The 22,211-nt window shown below is 46.7% G+C and overlaps 1 protein-coding gene across 1 annotated transcript in view; it reads left to right on the plus strand.

Annotated features, from left to right (window-relative positions):
* The window catches only part of Tg (thyroglobulin), a 186,485-nt gene that overhangs the window by 80,221 nt on the left and 84,053 nt on the right, over window positions 1-22,211 (plus strand). Inside the window, exons 35-38 of the mRNA XM_076556000.1 lie at window positions 5,194-5,259; window positions 14,874-15,008; window positions 16,440-16,604; window positions 20,388-20,610. Of these exons, the coding sequence (XP_076412115.1) occupies window positions 5,194-5,259; window positions 14,874-15,008; window positions 16,440-16,604; window positions 20,388-20,610 (589 nt within the window). The remainder of the gene's footprint in view (window positions 1-5,193; window positions 5,260-14,873; window positions 15,009-16,439; window positions 16,605-20,387; window positions 20,611-22,211) is intronic.

The raw sequence follows: 22,211 nt of genomic DNA on the forward strand, positions 1-22,211 counted from the left end.
GAGTTCCCCTTTCTCTAGTAGACACAAACACATTAGCGTGCTGTGCGACTGCCCTGCACATGCAGAAATCCCAACCATGCTCTTCCATTCCTTGTCTTTGTATCAACTAATGACCTAGTTGAGCAGAGAAGGATCTCTACAGGGCTGGGGGAGGTGCCACACACAGCAGCAGCACTGAGCCAAAGCCCTGAAGGGTAGGCCTGATCCTAACCTCCTCCTCTTAGTCGGTCCTTACATAAGAGGCATACGTTCACTGAGAACTCTGATGGAGAGAAGCTGTAGGAGACTTTGGCCTTGTGGCAATCATGAAGGAAAGTGGCCCTTCCTAAGCAATGGCTGTGTGTAGATGTGACTCTAAGCATGCATACAGCATCAGTGTTCTATCTGTGAAAAGAGTTCCTTTCCTGTCCCCCATGGAGGGCATGCATTTTTCTGATCAGACAATTATATCACAGCAATGTGGCAGGTGTTGCTGTGGGGAGTCCACTGGAGGAAGCTGTGTGTACAGCAGAGTTTGAATGGGAAGGAAGGACTGCTCTTTGTGGTGGTATTGTGTTCTCCAAAATATTGTGCACCCTAAAAAACTTCTCTGGGGTCAGAGAACAGAACAGCCACTAGATACAAAGGCCAGAAAATGGTGGCACACACACCTTTAATCCTAGCATTCCAAAGGCAGAGATCCATCTGGATCTCTGTGAGTTCAAAGCCACACTGGAAACAGCCAGACATGGTGACACATGCCTTTCATCCTAGAAAGTGATCTCAGAAAGCAGAAAGGTATATAAGGTGTGAAAACCAGGAACTAGAGCTCGTTAAGCTTTTAGGCTTTTGATCAACACTTCAGCTGAGATTCATTCTGGATGAGGACTGAGAGGCTTCCAGTCTGAGGAAACAGGATCAGCTGAGGAATTGGCAAGGTGAGGTGGCTGTGGCTTGTTCTGCTTCTCTGATCTTCCAGCATTCACCCCAATACCTGGCTCCAGGTTTGTTTTTATTAATAAGACCTTTTAAGATTCCTGCTACAGCTCTTTTACATGGATTATGCCAAAGAATAATTCTTCAGGAAAGAATGAGTCTGAGATGAATGGTAGGGGCAGCGAAGCCGAGGGTGGAGACAAGGGAAGCACATGCCCACCTCACACACCTCACAGCCTTGGCAGAGGGTGGCACACCAGCCATTGCAACCTGACTTTCTACCCTCGCTGTGCTCACGGAGGACAAAACAAAGCCAAGTCCTTCAGTGTCTGGGAAAATGAGTTACACACCAAGAACACAGAAGCATCGAAGAGGGTCCTCATAGATCCTGTGAGAGTGAGCTTCCTGATGCCGCTATCCTTGAGTTTGTACGAGGTTTGATGTGTCTTAGGACAGACATGCAGATGTCTTGGCTTTGTGAATGAAAACTGAATTTTGTCTTTAGTCCTCTCCAGCAGCTGGACTCAGGAAGAAAACATTCTTGGTGTCCAGAGGACCAGCTCACAGGGGCCTCTCTGGCCCACAGTATCAGAAGCCCAGGGCTTCCTGCATAGGCAGGAACAGGCTCTGGTGTGCCTTGCATTTTGAAGAAGACAAGGTCACCCCACCCGTTTGTGTGTGCACCACATGGGATTCAGTGGGGCAGCACTTGGCTTTGCTCACAGGGTCAAAGGTGTCTTCTTAAAATTACAAGCACAGCTCTGGGTCCTCTATTCTGATAGGCAAGGGTTGTCAAAAACCTGTTGAAGTTCTAGGCACAAAAGAAACATTAGGAAGAGACAGGCAACCTCTCCTACTTATCCTTGGGACCCACACAGATGGTGCTATATTCACAGAGCAGTTAGTTACTGTATCCCTCATCCTCACTCCCATCATACCAACACCCTCACACTCACCAAGCACTGTGTGTTCCTACCATTGGCTATCAGCCAGTGTTCCCACACCATGGCTTACCAATGAGGTAAGGCTTATCCTATTTCTTAAACCCAGCCAACATGGGATGGGAGGGATTTTTTTTCCCCAATGCTTCTCACATAGTCCCATCCGTAACCAAGATCCCAATTCTCTAGACAGATACTGGGTGTTCATGAATCCAGTTTACGGATTCTTTTAGTTGTGACACTAAATACCTGGAGTTGAAGTCAGAACTCAGAACCTGTGCCAAGGGAGCAGTCCCACAGGCTTCCCCCACTACCTGCTAACTATGAGGCCAGGGCCTCCTCTTCTTCCAAACAACTGACTCTAAGTTGAGAATTTCCATTTCCCCTCCGGGTGTTCAGTAGTTTGTCAGTCTTGCTAAAGGAACACAGAGAAACTATTAGCTACTATTTATACTTTACTAGGAAAGATCCAGCCGGGACTGGGGTAGGGTGTAGCTCAGCAGTGGAGTGGCTTCTCTGGCATGTGTGAGACCCAGGGTTCCATATCTACCAAGGAAACAAACAAAAAACAACCTCTCATAACTCAGTTCTAGCCATGTGGAAGAGATGTGGAGGACAAGGTGAGGCATGGGAAAATGGGGCTCCCTTGCCCACCCTGGCCATGTGCTCACCAACTATGAACCTTTCCAAACCCAGCAGATGAGGAGGCTTCTATCAGGATGTATGGATTAGATGCCACCAATCACATCATGGATGACTGGTGTGTAGACTTGATACTCAGCCCCTTTGCTCTCCCTGGAGGTCAGTTGTTGGGTTTTCAACCCTTTAATCAGACTTAGTCTTTGTGGCAACTACGTCCTGTCTAGAAGCTATGAAGTTTCCCAGCCACCAGCTCAGTCACTGATGCACTGAAGCATGCCTTCCTCAGTCCCAAGATTCCAAAGGGTCCTAGGAAGAAGACACTAAGATAAAATAGTCTTCAGTTCACTTGTCCTTCAGGAAATGTCTTTGCTAGGACATATGATAAAGCCCTGCTGTCATGCCTGTGTCATACAATGCTTGCTGTGTTGCCTGAGGTCAATATTCAGAGCAACCCTGGCTTGGTTCATACCACTAGATTGCTGCTGCAGGCAGATCCAGGAAGCGGTATATACAAGTGGCTGCTGGGAGCTTTGTCTCCGTCACCTGTCCTTAGTTCAGACATTGCTGTTGTCTCTAGCTTTCCATAAGAAGCTCCCACATCCAAATGGAGCTTTCTGTGGGTTTCTAGAACAGAGTGCCCAGATAACAGGGAGTACACATTTGAATGAACACCTTCAGCATACGCCAGACTGTCCCCTAATGACTGTACTCTCAGGTTCCCTATTCTGAGCATCTTCTGGGAAGGGGAGATGCTTGGTAGACTGGGGATGACAAATCAGGAGGTTGACTGGAGTCTGGCTGATGGCTAGGTACAGAGGAGTGTAGGGAGAAACTATTAGCAATTGTGGGCATTCTGTGTGGTGCCTTCCGTATGTGGGAGCAGAGCCTCAGCTCAGACGTTGGCACCTGGGAACCTATTGGAAATGTCAAGTCTCAGGATCACAGGTCCTAGAGTTGGACCTTTGGGAGGTGGGGTGCAGCACAGTGTTACCTGCTGTTACCAAGCCCCAGGGTGGTTTTAATGGCAGCTAAAGTTTGGCAAGTGATATCTGGAAATGATGGCAGGAAGTGCCTTCAGGCAAATGGAACCAAGGAAGAGAAAAGGCTACAATGGGAGGTTCTGGAGCCTTGAGATGCTGAGGGTCTTTGTTCAGTTTCTGTGGTTATCACAGAATAACACAGACAGGGTAACTTATGAAGAAATGCCTCTCACAGTTATGGATGGAGGAAGCCCAATCGATGACAAGGTGCTGGCATCTAGAGAGGGTCTTCTGGTATTGTAACAGGATGGAGGCAATGTATGGTAAGAAACAAGGTGAGAACAAGAGGACACACTGCAGACAGCAGTTTTTCACAACAGGACCACTTTCAGGATCCTATCTGGAGATTACACATACCCCCACCAGCTCTCCACCCCATCATACCATTTGTCTATTCATGAAGGTGGGAGCCTATAGACCTAACTGCCACTCAAAAACCCATTCTATTGATGGTCATAGAGGCAAATGAACTTCCACAAGAGTTTTGGAGGGAACATTTGAGTCTGGTGTTTTGCATACCCAACAAAAGTGAAGAAGATGGGAGATGGAACTATCGGGGGAACCATCCAGGACTTTTAGAACCAGCAGACCCTGACCTGAGGGACAAGAGGCAATGATATGAGTATGTCATCATGAGGGGGCAATATTCTGAGTGGACAATGCCCAAATTTGTTGACTGCTCACTGTATTTCCCAGGCTGTAGCCCCTATAATCCTCACAACCCCAAGACAGGGAGCTGTGGAGTTCTGAGCACAGAACCTGTAAGCGGATATTCAAAGTCACACAATGGAGGTGAAGGCCACAGCAATCTTGCTCTGGAAGCTCTGGCCCTCGGGCCGCTGCTCTCAGCAACTCAGCCTGGATTCCTATAGCTCCCAGGGAGGGAGAGGAGATTCTGGGCTTGGTCCTGCTTCAGTTGCTGGAAGGAGAAAGAATGAGGAGGCTTTGAAGATTTGGATTTGTTCAGGGAAGGGAGAGGAAGGGAGGTTAATTAACACCGCTGTGTCACCTACAGGATTTGTGTGTGGTTCTCACTGACTTCTTATGCCATCTCCACTATACAAACACCAAGGCCCAGCATCAAAAGCAGATGACCTGTCCCTCTGCCCTGCTTCTCTGTGATACCATGTTCAAAGCCAGGCCTGTCTTTCCCCAAAGTTCAAGTGTCCCCATCCATGTAACTTGCTACTTATCACTGCCGTTTATTGAGCTTTTGTACCTTGTTCTGTGGCACATATTATGGGTACCTCTGAAGACCCACAGTAACCTTGGTAGCAGGTAATGTCATCTCCATAGTACAGATGTAGAAACTGAGGCATGGGGTGCTTTGCCCACATTAGCAGATTGAAGGGTCACAGTGGCAGGCGTTTGTGGTTTGGCCAATGACAATGACATGTGAGTGGACAATGTATGCCACTCCTAGATGAAAGCTGTAAAGCAGTATTGAAATATACTGCAGCCTCTTTACCCTGTGTGGTGGTAACTGTAGCATGGATTTGAATGGAGCCTTCCTGCGCCAGGGTGATGAGAGAGGAGGTCAGCATGGAGCCCCTCCCCTGGCTCCTTCTGACCTGTACAGACCTCTAGTTTCCATCACTGCCCTGGACCTCGGCTGTTGTCTCCATGGCTGTAACACTGCCTTTGCTTCTTTCCAGATGTGCAGAGTGGCACTCCCAGCTTCTGTCCTTCAACTGCCCTGCCATCCCTCACCGAGGAGAAGGGTAAGTTCACTGTCTATCTGATCATTCTTGGGAGAAAGAGCATCTTCTTTCTCTCTGCATTCTCCTCTTGTCCTTTGCCTTTGTGCAATGGCTTAGCTTTATAAGATGTGACACTGTTACATTCATGAATATTAGACTCTGTGAACCAAACACATTTAGGTAGGCTGCATACCAGCCATGTGCCTTTTCCATAGATATAAATGATAGGAGTCGACACATAACAGCTCACAGGATCTGATGAGGTTAAACCTGGTGCTTTTCTCATCCTATCTAAGAGTATGTCACCCTCCCAGTTACGGACTAGACTCATACAGTTCCATGCAAGATCATGAGAGTGGTGTTATAGTCTCAACGTGAAAAGGCAGTTGCTTATTGGGGCAAGTCGTCTGGAGCTTGCAGTCACTGTACAGAGGGTACACTAGACACTGGTGCTAGTCCCACGCTCAGGAGTTCAACCAAGACTGAGGCAGCCCATCCTTCCATTCCACCGCAGCATGCTCCAAGTGGCTGCAAGGTAGCATGGGAACTCAGGGGTGTGGGGGATGGTGTTGCTACGTGCTCTGGGGTGAGGCGAAGGGGTCTGGCCAATGTTGGGTAAGTCTTCTTCACTGTGCCTTCTTCTACTTCTCCCCGTTAGGAAATGGGGGACACACACTAGCTTCCAGGTGCCACTCAGCTAAGAGGCCAGATGCCATTAACTTCTGTCCTACAACATGACGCTTGAGAAGTTTGAGATACCTGTCATTATGTTCCTAACTAGGGAGCTAAATCATAGTCCATGTAGGAAGTGATTATTTGACACCAAGGCTGTGGCTGAAACATAAAAATGTCAGCCTGTGTCATCAGCCTGCTTCTCACAGTCAAAGCAGCTGATTTTGGGAATCATACAGCAAGCACATATAGACTTTTTTCCTCAGCATCCTCTATTGGATAGCTGCTATACACTTGACCAGGTGCCAGCCCCCTGAAGTACCGTGAGTCAGGTTTCATTATTGGCATGCCATAGATGGTAGAGGTGTAGCTTAGAGAGATCTGATGACACCCAAGTCCTCACCGAAGATCTATGTCTGAGCCAAATTTATTTTGAATTGTATCAGGGTAGTATACATGGTTGGGGTAGTCAAAGTACCCAAAAGATCTGTGGTTTAGGAGTAGTCAAAGTGACCCAAAGATTTATGGTTTAGGGTGAACGCACAAACACACACACACACACACACACACACACACACACACACACACACACAAACAAACAATCTATACTCTGTTCTCCTTGCCTTTCCCATGTTGGAGGCCACCAGTTTGAACTCTGTGGCTCTTTGTTGTGACTCTTGTCTCTGTGTTTCTTAGTTACTTGCAGCCCCCATTGCTGCTTAGTTTGTCCATTTTAGAAGAAAGTCCCTCCCTCCTAGCAAGAACTAGCTGACCCACTGGCTAGCATGGTCCAGTTGTGGGCATCTCTGTCTGCCCCACCATACTGCTATTGTCTCTACTATAAGGTTACAAATCCCCATTGGTTTTTACCCACCGTGGTGTGTGTGTATTTCCACACTGCTGCTGAGATCTCTAAAGCATGCATCATCATGCAGCTCTCTCTCTATGTGGTCATATACTTACTCTTGCCTCCTCAGCCTTCATGACACTCATACTCCAGTGGTGGACAAACAGTTGAAGATGACACTGTGTTGACAGTGTGGTTGTCCTGTTATCCCCAAGTCTGCTAATGTTTCTCTGGTTTGGAATATTTGGATTTTATGAGTCTTCATCATCATGAAAGTTTGAGGATGAATGAACACCCAGAGCCTCTTCTGAAGGTTGAACGATTTACTGAGCTAATTCTCCAAGGAAGGATCTTATGCCAGAGAAAGTGATATTCTTGAAAGAAAGACTTGAATCACATGGCCTAATTGCCCTCAAAATTCCCAGCTACATAGTTTAGGTTGTAAATTAATTGGCTGTGTCTTTTCTTTCATGTCACATACTCATCATCCTTAATATTATATGTTATATCAAAAATAGTATATTTATAGAAAAAACCATGCTTGGGTATATAAATGTCAAATATAGTTGCAGATGTACAAATCAAACCGTAACATCATAACATCTCTGGAGAAGGTTTTTTTGTTGTTGTTTTGTTTTTTGGTTTTTGGTTTTTGGTTTTTCGAGACAGGGTCTCTCTGTGTAGCTTTGTGCCTTTCCTGGAACTTACTTGGTAGCCCAGGCTGGCCTTGAACTCACAGAGATCTACCTGGCTCTGCCTCCCGAGTGCTGGGATTAAAGGCGTGCGCCACCACCGCCCGGCCTGGAGAAGGTTTATAATGCTTGTTCTGTCTGTGTTTAACTTTTGTGTTATTGAGATTTCACACATACATACATACATACATACATACATACATACACACACACACACACACACACAGAGAGAGAGAGAGAGAGAGAGAGAGAGAGAGAGAGAGAGAGAGAGAGAGAGAGAGAGAAACAGCGAATGGAGTACTGTCTCCTTCCATGTAGTCCACAGCCTCAGGAAGATGCTTCCAAGGCAAAATTGATGTCCCAGCAGTTTTAAATGTGCCTTTACTGAGTCAGATTTAAAAGCAGAGCATAGCCCATCTGTGCTGAGAGTCCCCTGTTGGAATGCAGAGTTTGGGATTAGTCCTTTGATGTGGATCAGAGGCAGGGTTTGATTCTGCCTTCAGTGTTTTGGTTTACCACTGTTTGATTCTGACTCAGACAAGAGACTGTGTGTGTGTGTGTGTGTGTGTGTGTGTGTGTGTGTGTGTGTGTATACAGTGCACATCTAAGAGTCTCATCATTCTGAACTTTATGTTCTGGGAATAAAGGAAATATCAAGCATTTGCAAACCATTTGATCATCACCAGGAAGATAGATGATAACATGGTTTATTTTTCAAATGAGGAAAACGAGGATCCAATGGATTATATGGCTGAGCTATGAGCTCATACCATCTGGCTTGTCCCATAGTTAGAAGAGATTTACTTTGCTTGTGTCTCTGGGATAGTTGTCAGAGGTGACCTCTTGAGTGTAGATCCTGGTAGTGGTGTCATCTCTTGTCTTCCTTTCTCAGTTGTGTTTATTAGTTTTCTGTTCAATGTTGGCATTCCAATCATGGACCGCCTGTGATAAAGCAGTAAAAACAGGGCTCACCTGAAACCCATACCCCAAGTAAAATCATCATGAGTTAAGATGGTGTTTTTCCAGTGGAGAAATCTGTCCTTATAAAGATGTATGATATCAGTATGAAGAGGCAGAAACCATAAAAATGACCAGGAGTCGGGGGAGCCTTTGGGAAGACTGACAATTGGGGACTTAATGTTTGAAACTAAGTTTCTGGAGAATGAAAGGTAGTGGGAATGGCCAGGGGTTTTCCACTGTTGTCAATGGTAAAGGAGCATTCCCACACCAGGAGTGCCTACAGCAAATGGGAGGTGTTTCCCTGTGGAGACACACTAAGGCAGCCAATCTCACACAAGAGAGGTTGCCTTCTTCCCCTCTTCCCATTATTAAAGGAACATCTGGATTTTCATAAGCGATATTAAGTGGGAAAACCACATAACACACCTGTGACGTGGTTCTCATTGAGAGAAGGCCACATATGACAAGCAAGTGTCTGAGATGCTGAGTGGTGGCTGCTGGCACTGTGTGACAGGCTGGAATTGCTGGGAACTCTTTCCCTGCAGGGACCATGGGGCTCATCAAAGCTTCAGAGGCAGCATTATCTGCTCTGTTCCACAAAGAACAGATAATGGGACCTAGGAGGCTTTGCCTGCCGGGAAGCCTTGGCCTGGCTGCCAAGCTGGCGTAGTGGCACTTTCCTGTGACTCCGACTTCTGGGAGGAAGGGTGAGGTGGGTGTGAGGCCAGCCTGAGTCACAGCAGTGAGATCAGAATACTGAAAAGCACCAAGTTACAAATGCCTTTGCTGTCTGCCTCAGGCAGCCCAAGGAGGGTAGGGCACACACCTCAGCCTCCCTTAGTGTTCCTCTACAGTTGGGATGAGAACTCAGAGAAAGGTCGAGGAACCAAAGGCCTCTCTGGTTCTTATCACCAGAGGACTAGTAAAGACCCTGAACACGCCAAGGCCCTTGGAGTAGACACGTGCTGCCCTAGTATTCTGCAGTTGTAACCTCTTAGTTGAAAAAAAAATTGTCTTGTGATTTTTTGAATACTCAGAAGAGCATCCAACACATGTCACCCCTTTTCAAATCTGAGGCAAAAATACTGAAAGATACTTTTTCCAGTTTTCACACAAGAAAGGTGAGGGTTAGGGCAGGAAGCTGCCCAGCTCTCCTGGCTGGTCAGGGCAGCCCTCCTCTGCTGTGTTGACACAGCCCTGCAGTACTGAGACCTTCTGTTGTAAGAATGTCAACACTTGGAAATGCTCCAAGGTCTGGAATGTAACCTTTCCTCTGGAGAGGACCTGGAATGTGGAAGCTAGGGTAGTTGAAAATGGTTCTCTGTATATAATGAACATTTTCAAATGTATTCTAGTCTCTGTCTGTACATAATGAACATTTTCAAATGTAGTCTACTCTAGCTTTAAAAAAAACACAGTCAGCATTAGAAAGAGAAGACATGAGGAGTGCGTAGATCAACCCAATTAGTATATTCATGACCTCATTCTCTTTTAACAGTTTTTGAAGGGAATGTTTGAAATTTCCTCTCTTACACCAAGCATGGTGGCACATGCCTGTAGTCCAAGTACCTGGAAGGCTGAGGAAGAAAGATCAAGAGTTTCTAGGTCAGCCTAGACTATATAGTTAAGAAACTGTGTCAAGAAATAATAGCACTGAGAAGTATGAAGAAGATGATGATGATGATGATGGCAATGATGACAATAAGACATTCTCTTTCTTAACAACTTGAAGCTCACCACAGTGCAGAGTAGCTCCCTAGAACCTTCTTCTTCCATATCATACATATGTATGCTAATGTCACAAGATCCATTAACATACATGGCTGTGATTGCCAAGCAATAATCAAAAGAGATTTTAGAAAGATACACAAGTGTCTCACCTGCCTAGGCTGCCAGGGCCTGGTGGCAAGCCTCTCATGCCTACAGTCCTGGAGCAGCCCAGGCAGACCCAACTTGCTCTATCCTGCCTCCCAGTCTCTGCTCTCCCCTCTACCCCATTTCTTCTTGGTTTGTAGAGGGGCATACGGCTGTTTGATATGCTAGATGTAAATACAGATTTTCCACCTAAATGCTGCTTCTTGGGCAATCCTGTCTTCATGGTATGGCAGTAGCAGGCTGGAGCCCTGAGTGTGGATAGGATTTCAGTCAGGCTGAGGCTACTGGGTTGTGGTGAGGGCTGATCTGCTTGTCACCAGCTCATGGAGGAGGCTCCAGATCACAGTGAGACAGGGTCAAAAGAGCACACTTCCATGCTCGCTCTGCCAAGCTCTGCCATGTGACCTGGTTTGGAACCTCTGTGACCTTTAGATGCCCGTGTCCTTTCTTCCCAGACCTCAGTCCCTCCTACTGTAAGGAGGTTCGGATCATATAAAATTAGAGAAATTCTATCAGCTTCCTTTTTGTTCCTGTTCCTATGACTTGTGTGCAGTAGGCAAGTATGGATGTCCAAGCCCATACAGTAGGCTTGGGAGAGGCTCATGAAGCCGCAAACCTCAGGGGACCCTCCCCGCCAGCCACAGACTGCTGATTCCTGGAGGATGCCTGGTGTGGAGTGCCATAATCAGATTTAGATTTGTAGCAGTCAGAGTCCAGAGCATGAGAATGACCACAGCCAGCCAAGACTGACAGCATGGTGGCCCACCTAGAGTATGTGAGGGACATTCCTCAGGCAGGCTAGAAGATAGAGTGTATATAGGAACTGATAAGATAAGATAAGATATAGTAAGATAAGATAAGATGTGGTGATGGCCTCATTTGGGGACTTTCTAGCTTATTTTTCCAGGCCACCCCTTTTGCTACAAGGTAGTGTCTGTGGGGAACAGAAGGAGGCTTGGGCTTGTCAGCTGTGTATCACTGTGACAAAGGTTCTTGAGAAAACCATCCTATGGCAGGAAGAGTTGATTTCAGCTCACTATTTCAGCCTGTGATCACTTGGCCCCACTGTCTTCTGGCCTGAGGTGAGACCAAACAGGAACACAAAGACATCTTCCCTTTATGACAGCAGTGGCCATTTTAAAATAGAGAAAAGAAAAACACATTCTGCTTTCAGCAGCATCGTGTATTAGTCCATAACGTCCAAACTAAGAGATGGATGTAGAATTCTAAGATCATTACATATGATCACCAAAGGAGCACCCTTGAAACTTGACAGAGGGTTTTTTAATTTAATCCAGAATAAATAACTAAAAGTGTTTTTTAAAGAATCAAAATAATGTATAAAGACTGCTACAAACAGATAGCAAAATGTGAAATGAGATGTCTTTGGTTTAAGTTGTGTGAGAATAAATCCATCATTCAGCAAGAGATGTTTGACAAAGAGGTTCCCACCACAACAGTGACTGATGCACAATATTTAATTCAATATGTTTAAAGCTAGATAGATGGAAAGATAGTAGATAGATAGATAGATAGATAGATAGAGAGACAGATACTGATGTGTGTGTATATATATGCATATATATATATGCATACACATACACACACACACACACATATATATATAATGCAACTTTGTGGGAGGGTCTGTTTTGTCATAAATGACTCTGGCATCATAATCATCATATATGTGCTTTAAAAAGAAAGGAAGTAAACAAATGCAGAGGAATCAACAGGCATCATCTGCTGTTCAGAACCCCTCCACACTGGACAAGCCCCTAAAGGCTGCCACATCATCAACCTGGAGAGGAGGTTGCCTACGGTAGACCCTGGATACTGCATGTGGAGTTAAGGCTCCATCAAAGCTAGTACCACCACCTGATTGGTTAAAATGGTGTTGTTCATGCCAGTGGGTTTAGAAAATGATGTATCATTGAGCTCTTTCATCTTGCACATGTGATAGCACAATGCTGTTGTGAGTTCCTGGCTGATAGTAAACTGACATGGAAAGCCACCAGGAGCCTTCCTGCTTCAGCATGCTTCTGTGTTCTCAATGGCCTTTTTCTCATAAAGACTATAGAAAGTCTATGAGCCCCAGATGCCGGTATCCCTTGACAACAAAGGCTTACTCAGGAGACATCATGTAGGCTTGTATGGGGGCATGTGGGGACATTGGCAGGGACTTGGCTTCAGACCCTAGGGAATGACACAGGAGCTGGCTCTCACTTGGGAATGAAATTTACTCTTTAATTACAGAGACGGCAATCTAAACATGGAGTAGGGTCAAGGCTTCCATCTTTGGACCATAATTGGTCACTGTGGTCCTGAAACCCATCATTGCTCTTCTCTGAAATTTCAGCTTCTCACCATCTAGGAACATCTGAGAGTGACCACATCACAAAGATGCCATTTGAGTCGTCTGTGAAAGCGGCAGCATGCAGAGCAGGCTTAAGAAAATGAGAAGCCAGAGGAGGCTGCCTGGCTAGAGCCAAGCACAGAAAGACCCGGGTCCTGACTCCTCTGTCTCAAGGATGTTGTTAGGAGGCAGAGCATGGGAGAGAACAGATGGACAGTAGGACCCTCCTGATGTCATTCGTACTTTTCCAGGAGAGATGGGAGAGAGCTTGCTTGTTCTCTACTCTGCTCTTTAAGGATATGACAAGAAAGCAGCCATCCATGAAACAAAAAGAGGGACCAAAACCCCCAATCTCATTGGTACCTAGATCCCAAACTTTAAGTGCACAGAACTGGGAGAAAGTACTGTTGCTATTTAGAGTGCTCAGTCTGCCGAATCCTGTTACAGGGGGGTACCAGTGAGGGTTGGGGGGTGAGGCTGCCTCATGGCTTTATTTACCATGCTAACTTTAGTGGCATCTCACCCACCAGCACCGGTGTTAAAGACGGGTTAGAGGTAGAAATTACAGGCTCCCCTTATAGCTTGTGGTGCTGTGCTAACAAAGCAAAGACCCTCCCACACCTAGGAACAGTGTTCTAGAAAGGGACTTTGAAACAGTGACCTCAGAAACCTTACTGTGATCTGACGTTGGCCACTTTCCAGATTGTTCTTGATGAATTAATTTTCCTTTATATCACATTTGTGAAGAGGCATTAGACCCCTACCCCTTGTCACACTTGGGATACTGGGAGATCAAATCTGATGAAGTAGACGTACATAACACATGATACCTTAGACCATCAGCATGCTCTGCTAGCCCAAGGTCCACACTTACAAGTATTTGTAAGAACAATAAACCGCTGTGATCTTCTAATGCTAGAGACACACAGGGAGGGAGGGAAGGAATGATTCTCTCTACCAATCTTCAGTGCCATCCCTGCTGGGCTGGGCTTTTCTAGAATCAGCAGCCTTGGATGCTCTCACAGCCCACACCAGGGTGGGGCAGCTTCTGGCCTTTTAAAAAATTATTTCTGGATGCTGACCTATAGGTACAGTCCTTCCTCAGAGAGGCGCCCTCATCCCACTGCTGAAACCCATCAATGTTCTCTCATGATCAACCTTTACTCACAATCTTGGTGCCCATGAGACAGACTCTAACTGACCTGTCTATCCACACCCAAGCCTTCTGTTTGGCGGTTAGTTCTTTGTCCCTGTTCCTTGTGTCACATACCATGTGCAGAACTTGGGGCCATTGAGAGACAACCATGGTCAGACACAGGCTCTGTAGCTGTGAAGAAAGGGGTCTCCACATGCTGGCAAGCCATGCCATTACCCCCGAAGCTTCATTTTCTTTATGTTTAAAAACGGATGCCATGACTGTGTCTTCCAGGAAACAGACTGTGAGATGGACACTTGCATGAGGTGATCCTTAAACAAACACAGAGTATGATTGGCCATGTTTGCACATGGAGTACTGTAGGGGTCAGGACCACAGGGAGAAGGAGCAGGACTTCTCAGGACTGGGCAAAGGATGCTCATGGCCCAGCCCATCTCTCTGAGAGCACCAGCTGGGTCAGCTATGTTTGAGATCAGGGCAGACCACAGGTCTGTCTACATGGGTTAGCGTCTAGACACAAGCTGTCCCTGGAGAAAGAGTCACCTCCTTTAGATGAGGGTCAGTGATAAAGAATGACTTAGTTGGGACACCAGATACCAAGTGGCCATGCAGCTTCTTTTATATAGGGGCCTAGATAGCCCGTCATGGTGCCCCTACAGACAGTGACAGGCATAGGAAGATGGATAGGTGAAATGTCTAGAGAGCGCCTGGCACTCCACCCCTATGGCTATCTCTGTGGTGCTCTGACCTCCACGGTGTCACTATGTCACTGTTTTCCTGTCTCCACTTCCGTCCTCCTCTTCTGTCTTAATTTATAGACACAGACAGGACTTCATTTGCTTGTCGAATTTTCAGACTGTGAACCCCTAGACTGGAGCCCAGAGCTTGTCCTACCTACGTTATAGAGTGGAGATACAGACAAAGGCACAACATCACACAACAGAAAACACAAAGGCATAGGGTCACACAATGGAAACCTCCCGGAGGCCACTGGGGTAGGTTTTGGGGTAGTCTCCACTGTCTTCATTCTGTACCTGGTGATAACCACATGTGATTGTCTCCCCTTTTGTCTCCTAGTGGCTCTGGACTCCTGGCAGACCCTGCCCCTCTCTTCAGTGATTGTAGATCCATCCATCAAGCACTTTGATGTTGCCCAGGTCAGCGCTACAGCCACCAGTAACTTCTCGGTGGCCCGGGACTTCTGCTTGCAGGGTAAGGGAATCCCCAGAGAGGGTGCCGCAGGCCCTCAAAGTACTGCACTGCACACCAACCAAGGAGAGATTCCAAGGCGGCCTGGGGACACCTGACAGTAAACAGCTAGCAAAGAAGGGAACACGTGAGGGTCTTCCCACTCCTTGATAGGCAGTCTACAGTCGGAGTTTGAACAGCAGACAGCCAGTGAGGGCCTTGAGCCAGTACAGAGGAAGGTCAGCAGGCAGAAGTGGGAGTATTGTGAGAGTGAGAAGAAAGAGGCACATGGAGCCAGGAGGGTGCCCATAGAAAGCAGGTGGGCTGCCCTGGTGAGGAAGTGTGTGTACCTTGGAAAGGCCCCTGGGACTAAGCCAAGATCTATGAGTAAACACTAAGTTGTAAGAGATACTTTTAAAGCAATTTGAAGAGTGTTCTAATTGGCACAATTATCTCCAGATGCAACTTTCTTCAGAGTTTCCAGGCATTGGTGATACTAAAATAATAAGTAGGTGACCACACAATTCTAATGTTCCACAAAGGTTTTTTCCCTTTCTAAGAGTGGGCTGAGTTCAGTTGTCATTTGCACCCTGGTATCCTGAACCCTTTCAAGATATACAAATGCTGGGTATCACCTTCTCCATATGACTGGATGTTTATCATGAAGACTATATGGCCATGTGCAGATGGCAAGTTGTGTACTACACAGCCCTGGACAGTGTCATGCAGAAACTGGGCTCTGAATTCAACAAAGGGCACAACACACAGCTCAGACAGTTCAGTGAAGCTGCCCCATCTTCAGAAATATTCTTAGCACTGAATGTCATGAAGTAGGTTGTACCGGACAGCACACAGCTTGTACAGAAAAATCCATAGTTCAAGATGGAACATGGTTAGCATGTCGCAGGTTAAGGAAGAATTAGAGGAGGTCAAAGGTAACAGATCTGAAGAGGATGCCAGGAGATGGAACACAGAGAGTTGTGTTGCATAGGAAGCCAATGGGAAGCTGTAGAAATATCTTTAATCAAGGGGATGAAAAGAGCACATTTATGAGATAATTAAGCAATAAAAAAAATCATGACCATTTTGTGTAAAATACCATGATGGAGTGTTAGGTTCCTACCACCACTGTTTTATTCTCAGCCTCAGTGCACAGAATTTAGGAATGAGTTCTTCTATAATGGATAAATAAGTAGATAGATAGATGGAAGGATGGACACATGCATTGGTGGATGTATGATTTGACAGAAAGATGGATGGATGATGACTGGCTGTGTAGGTGAATAAATAGGATAGGTGATTGGATGCATGTATGGTAAGGTACATGGATGGAGTGGTGCATAAATAGATTGGTGCATGATTAGATGAATGCATGCATGCATGCATGTAGCAATACATGGTTGCATGCATGAGATAATACCTCTAAGTCCAGCCCCCCCCCCTTCTCCTCTACAGAATGTTCCCATCACCAGGCCTGCCTTGTCACCACCCTGCAGATCCAGCCTGGGTTTGTGAGGTGTGTGTTCTACCCTGATATAAAGAGCTGCATACACAGCCTACAGAGCCAGACCTGCTGGCTTCTGCTCCGTGAAGAAGCTGCTTACATCTACCGGAAGTCTGGTAAGTTGGATTGGGTCTCTGAAGCCATGGTTTTGGGGCTGGATATGGCTGGGAAGGATATTTGCTTGGTGACTGGAATGGCAGTGACTTTGAAACTCTTAAGGGAGACTTGGCCAAAGGTCACTGGCTAGGAAACATTCTCCTGGGTGCAATAGGGGAGGTTGGAGAAATTCTCACTTCTGTGCCACATTTATTCTTAGAATCACAGAAACTATCTGGGCCTTTGAAATCCATAAGATAAAAATTAAATGTGTTTTCTTAATGTGTGGTTTAGAAAGCTCTTGTCCACGCCTTATTTTGCCTGCATGCCTGGCACCTTCTCCTCATGTTGGAGATTGGCACTCTGTGGCACAGAGATGTTGGGTAATGGCAGAAGGGGGGACCTAGAGAAAGATCTGTCTCCCAGGGCCACCCTCCTCCTCAGATTCATGCTGCCTAAGGAGTAGGTCATAAATGCTCAGACAAAACTCTTCTCAGCTCAGTTGAGTTTAAAGTCAATCAGGACTAGAGCTATAGCTTAGTAGTAGGGTACTTGTCTGGGTTCTACCCCCAGCACTACATATAAATAAATTATTCGAAGATCATTTACAATGTATCCTAGGCACTCATGACACAGTCAAGGGGAGAAATGCATATAAATCTATCATGGAGGAAGCCAGTAAAGAGCGGTGAGCCAGGAAACATGAACCAGAGACTGTGGGGAAGCCCTGCCCTACTGAACACACTTACTGGGGAAGTGATTGGCTGTGGAAGGGCTAGCTCTACCTGCCATTCTGTCTCCTGAAGCAGGCTCACACCTTTTCTCTAGAAAGGATCAGATGAAAAAATATAATAGGCTTTATAGCTTTATATCATTATTATAGATACTCAACTGCCATTGTAGGATAAAAGCAGTAGTATACATCAAAGCAGTGGACCTGACTGTGTCCTGTAAAACTTTATTGACAAAGTCAGGAATGACTGGGATGTTCCTACCCTCTCCAGCACAGTCATTCCTTAAGTCCACTCTGCATGCCAGGGATTTTCTTCCTCCTGCCTCTCCAACCTTCAGCCTACAAGTGTCTCCCAGTTCTGGCAAGCTCCTGGGCCTTTGATCTTATCTTCTGTCTGAACATTTATATTATTGAGTTGATCTTGGTAGATTTTTAACAGCGTATTCCACCAAGAGTGCAGCTAATCAATGTGGGAGTTCTGATGAGAAATGCCTTAATATCGAGTTTGGGTTTTAAGAAACAAGTTATGTGCCTCTCTGATACTTCAAGACTGAAGTTCAGTGGCTAGCTATGCACTGAGCAAGAGTGTGCACATCTACACCTGCAAATCACAGAGTGCTAGCCAAGGCAGTTGCATGATTAAATGCACGCTCTTTGGGAAGAACCCACTATGTCTGCAGGGGTTCAAAGGGAAAGCTGCCCATCTGGCATGTTCCCTAGGTTTGAGCATGCACACGGCCTGAGCAGGCAGCACCATACAGCAGGCTTGAAACTGGACTGAGATCTACAGACTGTGTTTTCACTCTTGCTCATGCCTTATTTAGGATAGGTCCAGGTAAGAGCGTACAACTGCTTCCCATGAGGCAGAAGAAATCCCGGCCATCTTAGCAGCCACAATCATAGTCAGATGCCTAGGTACTTGATTCACTGTTGTTGGGAATAACTTCAGTCATGATATGTGCTCTATGTCCTACTAGAAAACAACTGCCTCTTTCCATCCTGTTTCCATTTGGGGCCCTTAACTGATACTCCAGGAGTTTCTTAACGAAGACACCTTTGTTTCCCTCTCTATCCCTCTTCTGTTCCCTCACTCTCCCCCATTATCTCTTCGTCTCTTTCTAAATGTCTTCCTAATTCCTTCCACTCATTTGCCCACTCATCTCTCTGCCTATCCTCCACCCATTCATCCTCCGTCCCTCTGTCTTCTCCTCCCTCTATCCCCTCTTTATCCTTTCCTTATTCCTTTAACTCACTTAGCCACCCATCCATCTTCCATCCTTCCTCCATTCCCCCAGCTCTCCTTCCATCTATCTGTCTGTCTTTCCTTCCACTAATCTGTCCACCCACATGTGGAGTTCCTTCCATTGGCCAAGCACCGGGCTGGAGATATATCCTCTGTTGCCACTCATTCTTGGTACCATGGCGTTGCAGAATCACGACCATTCCTGTTTAACATGAGGGAACTTGATGGTCGGACACACCACAACCTTTGGCCAAAATGCATCTGTTCCATCATATAAGGAGCAGATGTGCTCCCAAAGCATTGTGGGTTCTGACTCACCCTGCTGAGCCTGTACCCGTTCACCAACAGACATCACAGCAGGTTGTTTAGCCTCATAACCCTCTGACATATCTGCTACAGAATTTTTGTTGAGAGGAGAGTCTTGTTTTATCTACCATATGATGTTTATGATCTCCAGGCAGATACTAGTCACAACCCTCCATAACCTAGTGACAACTAAAAATGTCCCCAGGCATGATCAATATCACCTCAGGTTAAAAAAACACTTCCAGCCAAGAATCACTGCATTGGTTCTTGGGGAGCAGCTAGGCTTCTGCCCACCACCCTTCTCCCTAGCACTCCTGTTTGCCCTCTCTGTGACAGACACATTTTTATGGAAGGAGCCATGCAGAAAGCAGAATGATTTTGTTTTCTGCCAGCTCAGAGCAGATAAAAACCTACCTTAGGACAATAAACGATTTCACACAACACACACACACACAGACACACACACACACACACACACACACACACACACACACACACACACACCTCTTTGCTGGCATTTATAGTTTTCTTTGTGCAAGGCCTAGGTCTTATGAGGAACCATCTCAAGACCCCTTGGCATTGAGCCTGGGTCCTACTAAAGTTTACTGAATCAACAAATGAGGGGAAGAGGGGCAGGAGAGGAAATAAGATCGGGTAGTCCCCCAAATGGCCAACAGTGAACTGATTAGTGTTGTGACAGAGCTTTGGAGGACCACCGGTGCACTGATGAGCAGGCCTAAGAGCACCAGCTATGACCTTATGAATCAAGACTTGGGACATGAACCCCAGCTGGGAAGGCCTGGCAGAGGAAGGCTGGGGTAATGAGCCAATAGGAAGGGGGAGCGCTGACCAGACTTGATGTGTGTGTGAGCAACATGGTTGGGCAAGGGAGGAAGGGACAGCTCTGAATTCAGCATCGCCCATCACAGCTTGTCTCCACTGTAAACCCTTTAGTTACAAGAAAAGTGTTCTAGAAGGTAAATTACATGGAGGGCACACTCACTTGTCCCAAATCTGTGCTGAGCTGACTGGAGAAATACCTTCATCCAGCTCTCAGTATGAATGATCCAGACATTCTAACTCTGGACTAAGAGACTAGATGAAGTGATTGATAACAGGTTCTACTCCAGACACCCCGTTGATGAATCATCTCTCACTGTAGGCCCAAGTGTTCCGTTTCTAGGCTCCTGGGTATGTGATGAGTGGTGTGGGCCTGAGTTAACACATACACTTCAGGAGCGTTGGAAAAATGCAGGAGACAGTTCATGAACAGGCGTCCATGTGCCCTTACACCGACTTTATGCCTACTTCACGCAGCAGCTTCTACTATTACTGTTCACAGTTGGTGTTGTTGACATTGAAAGCTAACCTTGGCTAATTCTTAAATGTGGATGTAAATAGACCCCTGACACTTTTCAAGCTCGCTCAAATTGCAGTGATGTTCGTTTTCTTACTGGAAGCCAGCTGGAATGCCAATTCTCATTGTCCTTGTCTGCCTCTCTGCCCTTGCCTCCCCACCAGGAACCCCTCTGTTCCTCTCCGATGGAGCATCCACACCGTCTGTACGCATTGATCCCTTCGGGCAGCTTCAGGGTGGCTCTCAGGTCGTCAAGGTGGGCCCTGCTTGGAAGCAGGTCTACCAGTTCCTTGGAGTTCCCTATGCTGCCCCACCCATGGCAGACAACCGCTTCAGGCCACCAGAGCTCTTGAATTGGACAGGCTCCTGGGATGCCACCAAGCCAAGGTATGGAACAAGTGGCACCATTGTGGTGAATGCCCAAAGAATTTCTATCCCGGTCCAACCTGTCGTGGCAGAGCCAGGTGTTCTGGTTAGAGCGGGGTATGTGATTGCATTCCATTAATAACACCAGGGCTGGCTGACACAGGTAGCCAGCTGTGATGGGTCGGGGCTGCTTTCTCACAGCTAGGCAGCTGGTGGAAGGCCTGTGTGTTCTGCTCCAGGCAGTGATTCTGGAACCCAGGCCAAGGAGGTGCTGCACTTAGCAGCATGACTCTTCCAAGCTCTCCTTGGGCATCTGTGTCCAGGAACATTAGGCTGTAGAAGAGTCTCTAGGAGGTTCATAGAGGTCAGGCCTGAGGTGGCCGTGTGCGTCACGCACACACGTGATGTTTGTAGTGATGAAAGTCAGCAACATCTGGCTTTGTAAAGGTGCCTTCTCTCTTTTTCTTTTCTTTTCTTCACCTTCTTTCCTCCCTCCCATCCTCCTTTTTTTTTCTTTCTGTCTTTCAGAGATAGGGTCTCACTATGTACTTCTAGGCTGGCCTTGAACTTGAGATCCTCCAACCTCAGTCTTCCTGAGTGCTTGGGACTACATGTGTGTTGCCATGCCTGGCCAGACATCTAACTTAGTGGGATTGAAAATGCAACATGGTAGGAAAGATGAATGAGCCAATGAAAAGAAAAACCCCTCCTCAACTAGGATAATATGAGGAGTCCTGTTTCTCCGTCCCCATCTTTTCTGAGCTCATCACTTGGACCCCATCATTTCCCCCTCATCAAACCTGTCATGTTAAATGCTGACACATGATGAACTCCACTGAAATATTTTGTCAGAGAAGTCACTTAGCCCTTTGGGGAGTAGGTACTAGGTACCTCTGCCACTTGCAATCCTTCCTTGAGCCCTGTGACTCTGTCCTCAGGAGCACTGCCCTCCATGCCTCTGTGGCCACTCTCTGCCTGCTGAGCAAGTGCCTATCCCAAGAAGTATAGGATGAGTGAGGGGCTCCTGAAACCCTGTGGGAAAGACGACAAGGACTACCCTAATAGAGTGGAGTTGAGTTGGTTCCATCATTAGGAAACTCCAAACCCAGAGGCACTAATTAGAGAGTCTTTCTATACTAGGATGTATCCAAGGGACAGAAGAGGTTGGTGACCACCCAGATCTTGGGTAGACAGTGGCTACAGAGTTCAGTCATGCCATGATTGGTAACCCTTGGTGGATGAGTCCTAACAGCCTTGGGTAGATGATCCTTGAGTGACCATTAGGAGGGGTCCCAGATGAGATCTCCTACAAGGGGATACTCAAACTGACACCCAGTCCTCTTCCCTGATGCAGAAGGTGGGTCTGACACCTCTTCTCAGGGCAGAGTCTGTGCAACGTGGCAAGGAAAGGCCAAGGCCCTGCCGGCTCCCGGCTCCTTCTCTGGCCTTGGTCTCTAGTTAGCATGTTTACCTCTGGGTGGCAAGTTTTTCCACAGTCCAATGGCCAGAGAAGGTCCTAGACATGCTGCTGCTCCTTCTACTCTGTGATCATACCTATGACCTGGAGCTTCCTCCAGAGCTACACTGAAACCAGGCCTTTGGCTCTGGCCATGCGTGGTGGG

This window comes from Peromyscus maniculatus, chromosome 20, assembly GCF_049852395.1.
Source record: "Peromyscus maniculatus bairdii isolate BWxNUB_F1_BW_parent chromosome 20, HU_Pman_BW_mat_3.1, whole genome shotgun sequence".
In the NCBI taxonomy this organism is placed as follows: Eukaryota; Metazoa; Chordata; class Mammalia; order Rodentia; family Cricetidae; genus Peromyscus; species Peromyscus maniculatus.